This window comes from Phycodurus eques, chromosome 4, assembly GCF_024500275.1.
Source record: "Phycodurus eques isolate BA_2022a chromosome 4, UOR_Pequ_1.1, whole genome shotgun sequence".
Taxonomy (NCBI): Eukaryota; Metazoa; Chordata; class Actinopteri; order Syngnathiformes; family Syngnathidae; genus Phycodurus; species Phycodurus eques.
This window is the reverse complement of record NC_084528.1, coordinates 14,971,207-14,977,438: the sequence shown is the minus strand read 5'-3', so window position 1 is coordinate 14,977,438 and position 6,232 is coordinate 14,971,207. Positions and strand designations below refer to the sequence as shown.

The following is a 6,232-nucleotide window of genomic DNA, read 5'->3' as shown; positions in this document are numbered from 1 at the left end:
TAAATTGAAGGAGCAGGTTCATTTTAGGCCAGCATGGTGGACTCTCGTGGTAGCCACGTGTGCCTCACAGTGGAGAGGTTCTGAGTTTGAGTGTGGAGTTTGCATGTTCGCCCGGTGCTTGTGTGGGGTTTCTTCGGGTAATATTAATGATAAAAATGGATGTGGGGAAACAACAGCCTCCGGTTTCCTGCAACACTGAGAATTAAGGCAGCACGCTGCTCCGGGTACTCCGGCTTTCAACCGGATTCCCCCCCCAAAAATCGTTATGTCGTAGGAAGACCTACATAAGTGTATTCAACAAAAACAAGACAGAGGCTTTGTTCATAAAATATATTGTAAGCTGCTGTAAAATTATACAGTCAACACTGAGCTTCAATATAGGAACCTAAAAACTACTTCAATGATTGCTGAAAACAAAGATTGTACCAAAATGTTTGCAAACAAACGATCCTATAAGATTAAATGCAATGTATATTACTTATAAGGTAAAAACAACTGAAATGCACCTAACAAATACACTGCATCTGCTTAAAAATGATTGGCAGTTAACATTGTGCAGTTTGCAGATCATTTTGGTTGTTGTACCACTAGAGGGAGCCAGTGTAGTCAAGTGTGTCATGTACCAACCACACTTTGGAATCGCTGCTCCAAATTGTCCATAGGTGTGAATGTAACTGTGTGCTTGTTTCAACAAGTCAGGGCAGAGATCAAAATAATAAGTACATCTAGGCAATAAACAATCAGTCTAGGGCAGCCTATACGTAAAGCAACAAATATGAAAATACAGAATTAAGAAAGAAGGTCTGCCTGGATGTATAGCTCTCATTCATACAGTATAGTAAAATTAATACATCTATACATCACAACTGAAACCTAAAGCTATCACTCAGCAGAGAAATGACTGGGGATGCTGCAATAAATAGATAATAAGATGACGTGTTAATAGATTTAAACCACTGCCTCCATGGTTTAGAACTTTCCACCCCTCCTGGCGTCTCAAGTCCGTTGACATTTTCCCATGTTCCTCCTCACTTGTTCCTCTTGTAGATCTTCTTGGCAAAGTTGAGGAATACGTCGTGAGGAAGGTTCTGAGCGTGACATGCAATGAGTTTCTGCAACCGCTGGTAGCTCTCGTCTTCGTACTTGTGGTAGAGGCTCGGCATCTGCAGGGCGTCGTACAACGCTTTGACCTTTTCCATGCTGGCGCCGTCGTGGCGCCCATAACACGCCTGAGGGGGAGAACCGACAACTTTTAACCAGTTGAGGCGGGGAGAGAAGTTCATCTGATCTAGCCTGTGTAGCAATGGGTCACTATTTATTTGCAAACGGCTTAAGGATTGGCTGACGACCAGTTCAGGGTGTAGCTAGGTTTAGATAGATTAGATTAATAGATATATTTGTTAGAGTTGTTGCTTCATAAAGTTACTAAAACCTTTGGACAAGACTGTGTTTTTTTAGAATGAGTGAAATGCAAATGAGAGAAATAAAGCAGGCAATCTTTGCAGTTAGCGGTATGAGTTTGACACCCCTGTGACCTGAAAAGTCCTTACATATATTATAACACACAAACAAAACTGTTGCTGTTGGCTGTACTGAAAGTAAACTAACCTCTAACTCTGCTCTCTGTTCAGGGGTCAGGATCTCCATTGCCGTGACGACAAGCCAACTGCACTTGTTATCTTGGATGTCCGTGCCGACCTTTCCCGTCACGGCAGGGTCTCCGTAACAGTCCAGGTAATCGTCCTGCAACAGGAGCCCGAAGTTTGTTTGTTTGTTTGTGTCTCCATTTAAAAACAATATCCACACCAAGTACACTCACCTGTATTTGGAAGAACTCTCCCATTTCCAGTAAGATGAGTTTAGCATTTTTGTGCTCCCCTTCGTCCTTGATTCCAGCCTATGTAGATGTGATAAGAGTTTTCAGGAGGAGTGAGTGTCTTTACGTAACTGCAGGCTCAACAACTGCCTTGCTTACCATGTACATCGCTGCTGCTACCGGGAGGTAGAAGGAGTAGAAGGCAGTCTTGTATTTCACAATAGCTTTGTACCTGGGAAAAAAAAAAAAAAAAAAACTTCAAAACCTTGTACGCATTAACTGACTTCACAGGGAACTCTTGTGGGATGCAAGACTTCCAAAGTTGTTGGTTTGGTAGAATAGAGTTGCTCCTTTAATCATGGAACATACACACACAAAAATGAGAACAATATTACAACTTGTGAATAAATTAGAAGTATTTTAAAATAGGGAGTTACCTTTCAATCACCATGTATATATACTGAAATAACGATGACCTCGTCTCAATTTACTGACACATTTACAAACTCAATGGGAAAGCTGGGCTGCCTGTTTAGTTGAACACTAAGGTAGTATTCTGCTGTACGAATGACAACAGGTTGATACACATTAATTGTACATTCTGCCATATAGTGGAAGAGCCTTTAATTGTTCCGCCTGGCCTAGATAGCTAAATATACATTGTTTTGGAGTAAACAAACATTTTCAAACTGATTCAGTGAAATTGGATATATTCGTGGCACAGTGTTTGGAAATCGCTGCTCTCGGGGTTCCATTCCCTCTATGTCCTCTACTTGCCTCTCCATGGTGAATCTGTTGAGGTCAATGTGATCAGGGGGCGCCGTCATGAGGTCCAGGGCTTGGCCCAGTTCTGTCTGGAAGGAAGTCTGCAGCAAGGAGAGCGATGCTGTGAAATTCCTGTGTGCAGCCTTTCCATCCATCCTTTTTTTATATAGCATGTCCTTATTAGGGTCACGCTTGAGCTGGCGCCGACCCAGTCTTTGGGAAAGAGTCAGGGTAAAACCTGAACTGGTCGCTAGCCAGTGTTTTAACAAATTTTCAATGATATTACCAGATTAATGCACAGTAAACACATCCATAACTACGCTCGAGTCATAATGTACAACACTCATACCCAAACCACCTTTCCTCACTGAAATGAATGGAAATTCCACTAATTTGCTACAGACCTCCATAACACACCCCCAAAAAATTTAGTAACATGTTTGTTTTAAAGAAGAAAAAAAAAAGCACTATACTATAATACTTCATAAAAACATACAGTAATAACACATTAAATAAAGAATGTGCATAAGGATTCATTAATTGTGGTCCCTTCTGGTGTGCGTGACGTACACGAATGAAAAAGTGCTCAGTAAGCTGCAGTAATATTAGTTGTTTTTTAAGGATAAAGAATGTATGCCTCTGAGGTTTGTTCTATTGTTTGTCTATGTGTGTTGCTGCACCGTTTCTGTTTATATATATGTTGCATCAAGTGTTAGAATACCACAAAGTGAATGTTAATTTTTAGCCCATCTATGGTGTTTTGCATTGGATCTTAAGAGTTAAAGCTAGCAGACTTTCCTTTGGCAAAGTGATGTGGTCGTTTTTGAAGACATGTAATTCCTTATTTTATATTCATACTCTCATATACACACACAATACAACTTTTTTTTCTAAAAAACAAATTGCATATCTTTTTGTAATACTGGTATTATGACTTAATTTGGGTAACTTAAAAACATTTTTCTCAAGATATTTGGGCTTTATTCTCTGAACATTCAGACTGTACATTTGCAAAATTATGAGTTCATTCACACGCCTTTGCAAGTTTATTTTCGCCCTCCACGTACTTCTATGTAACCCTGTTGACTTCGAGAGGCAGGGTACACTCTGCTGCACTGGTCGCCAGCCAATTGCAGGGCACAATTTGACAAACAAAGCCAGTCACACTCACAGCTACGGATAATTTAGTCTTGAAAAAAACTAACATGCATGTTTTTTTATATGCAGCAGGAAAGATTTTAATCAATGGCCTCTCAACTCTGAGGCAGAAGTGCTAAACTCCCCTGCATACCTTCCAATATATTAGAATATAAAACCTAGAAATACCTCATTGAATAGCTCTAGTAGGTGTACATAGTAGGGCTGGTCCCTGCAGTGTCTGCGGAGCAGCCTGTAAATGGAGCCCTCCAAGAGGAAGGCATCATTGATAGCATCCAAACCGATGCTGTCCTGTAAAAACAAAACGCAAAAGAATTCAGGTGAAAAAAGGAGGAATGCCTCCATAAAGACAATTCCTTTCCAAATGGATCAAGCCTCACCTTCTTGTACCAGCATGGCTGTCCTCTGCGGGTCACGGATGCATCCATGATGTCATCGGCGACAAGGAAAAAGGCCTGAAGCTGCAAACAACACCCGTTAAGATAATGGTTTGTATATGTAGTCACATCTCAGTCATATACAAGCTTCGATGGACACAAATGTTAAAATGCATGTGGTTTACAAGGCTGGCTCTTCATTTTAAAACTGTGAGCTTTCTCATTTCAACTACAGCAACACAAGTTTTATTTCTATCCCTGAAATTAAGAACGTAAGGTCTAACTGTGGAGCAGCTTATCAGTTTTTTATTCATTCACTTTCCGTACCGCTTTTTCCCCACTAGGGTCGCGGGCGTGCTGGAGCCTATCCCAGCTTACTGTGGGCTGGAGGCGGAGTACACTCTGAACTGGTCACCAGGCAATCACAGGGTACATAGAGACAAACAACCATCACAGGGTACATAGAGACAAACAACCATTAACACTCACATCCACACAATTTAGAGTCTTCAATTAACCTACCATGCATGTTTTGGGGATGTGGGAGGAAACCGGAGTACCTGGAGAAAACCCACGCAGGCACGGGGAGAACATGCAAACGGCACACAGGCGAGGCTGGATTTGAACCCAGGTCCTCAGGTCCTCAGAACTGTGAGGCAGCTGTGCTAACCAGTCGCCCACCATGCCGCCCTTATCAGCTTTTGTTTGACAAAATTCCAGCAAGCTGCGTTTCATGCAATCAGCAGCGTGTGCACTGACAAAAAAGGAGGCAAATCATATTGTAACAATGGATTCTATTTGCATTTTTATTCAGATCTAAATGGGTTCTTCGTCGCTACGTGATAACCACAAAGTTTCAGGAAAAGCAAGTGTGTAGGTTTGGATTAATCCTTTTACGGGTACTTGTGGACCCTTCAATAACGTCGCTCCTTTCAGTCTTTCATCACTTTCTTGTGTTATTTCCAATCACACTAAAAAAATTCAACAAACACGTTCACTTCAACCTAATATTTGTTCAATGTATTCATCTTTTGGGGCTTAACGGAGAATGCATTTTATCCCCCACAACAGTCCACAGTTTGTGACACAGCTTACCAGTTCAATACACCAGCCGACCACCAGAGCCCGCTGCACGTCGTCCTGCGTGAGCCGAGTCGGTGGGACGAGCTCCCGCAAGGAGCCAATCACCGACAGGCCGCGGTTCCTTTTGCCTCCTGGGGCATTGTAGAGCAAAACCTAGCAGACAAACGCAAGGTACACTCGACCCTCGAAATCACTCGACGCGGTCGCAACTCTGGTGAAAATGTAGCCGCCAAGTCACCTCTTTGAGTCGGTTCAGGGCGTCGAGCAGTACGGGGTCGGTGAGGTCCTGCTCCGTCAGCTCCCGAACCAGCTCCTCGAACTGAGCTTCGAACAGCCGCGAGTCCGAGAACAGCGTCGTCTTGTTTTGCCAGCCGTTGCAGGTGCCGTCTCCCTGGGCAGACGATAGCAGAGATGCTCGGTGTAGTAGCTTAAGCGAAGTCGTGCCTGGCCGCATGATTCGGGTCATTTTCCGGACATTAATAGGCAAACGGAAAAAGTGTCTCATCCCTTAAGGGGGAAAAATAAGGTGCCCTCCTTCCCAGTGAGAAGTAAGACTTAACACTTCGCCATTCGTTACTTTGAAGGCAAATTACTGTTTTTTACTGGGGTGAAGTTAGCTAGACTCACACAGCTAAACAAACAACAAGAGCAAAGGATTGAGCGAAAAGTGCTATTATTAGCCAGCAGCTTTTCTTGTCAGAAGTAACGTTGGCTGACGCTAGCCGGTATCGTTTTTCTTCAAACTGCTTGTCAGCCACGCGAGCCGTAGTCATCATATTGAATGTTTTCCTACTGTCGCACACGCCTACACGTACCATACTTCTTTTGTCCTCGTCTCCCAAACTGTAACGTAAAACACACCGAAGTTGCGTCCCGTCGGATTTTTCACTTTTAGTCAAACCGAGGACCCTGAACGTCTCATAGTCTCAGGATGTGCAGATTGTAGTTCCCCTTGACGATTGCGGCCGTTTTATTACGAAGCAGCAAAACTAAGGTTCCCGTCATCTCTTGCGGCGGGTGGATATGGGCGGGG

General features: G+C 43.1%; 1 protein-coding gene across 2 annotated transcripts; it reads right to left on the bottom strand.

Moving 5' to 3' along the window:
• Window positions 1-344: 344 nt before the first annotated feature.
• On the bottom strand, window positions 345-6,204 carry fdps (farnesyl diphosphate synthase (farnesyl pyrophosphate synthetase, dimethylallyltranstransferase, geranyltranstransferase)). 2 transcript variants are annotated; one of them, XM_061674184.1, is made up of 10 exons: window positions 6,015-6,204; window positions 5,438-5,590; window positions 5,212-5,352; window positions 4,120-4,200; window positions 3,908-4,030; window positions 2,594-2,682; window positions 1,976-2,048; window positions 1,820-1,897; window positions 1,609-1,743; window positions 345-1,229 (listed from the first exon to the last, which is right to left on the bottom strand). In XM_061674184.1, the coding sequence occupies exons 1-10, from the start codon at window positions 6,015-6,017 to the stop codon at window positions 1,029-1,031; spliced, it is 1,077 nt and encodes a 358-aa protein (XP_061530168.1). In that variant the 5' UTR covers window positions 6,018-6,204; the 3' UTR covers window positions 345-1,028. The 2 variants fall into 2 exon arrangements, with proteins under 2 accessions (XP_061530168.1, XP_061530167.1); XM_061674183.1 differs by lacking the exon at window positions 6,015-6,204 and having other exon boundaries at window positions 5,438-5,912.
• Between the last annotated feature and the right edge of the window lie 28 nt (window positions 6,205-6,232).

Coding starts and splice junctions, on each gene's coding strand:
- fdps (XM_061674183.1), bottom strand. CDS start 5,704: ATGAGACACTTTTTCCGTTTGCCTATTAATGTCCGGAAAATGACCCGA. Junction 4,201..5,211: donor TCGGCTGGTGTATTGAACTG/GTAAGCTGTGTC, acceptor TGTTGTTTGCAG/CTTCAGGCCTTTTTCCTTGT. Junction 1,230..1,608: donor AACAGAGAGCAGAGTTAGAG/GTTAGTTTACTT, acceptor TCTCCCCCTCAG/GCGTGTTATGGGCGCCACGA.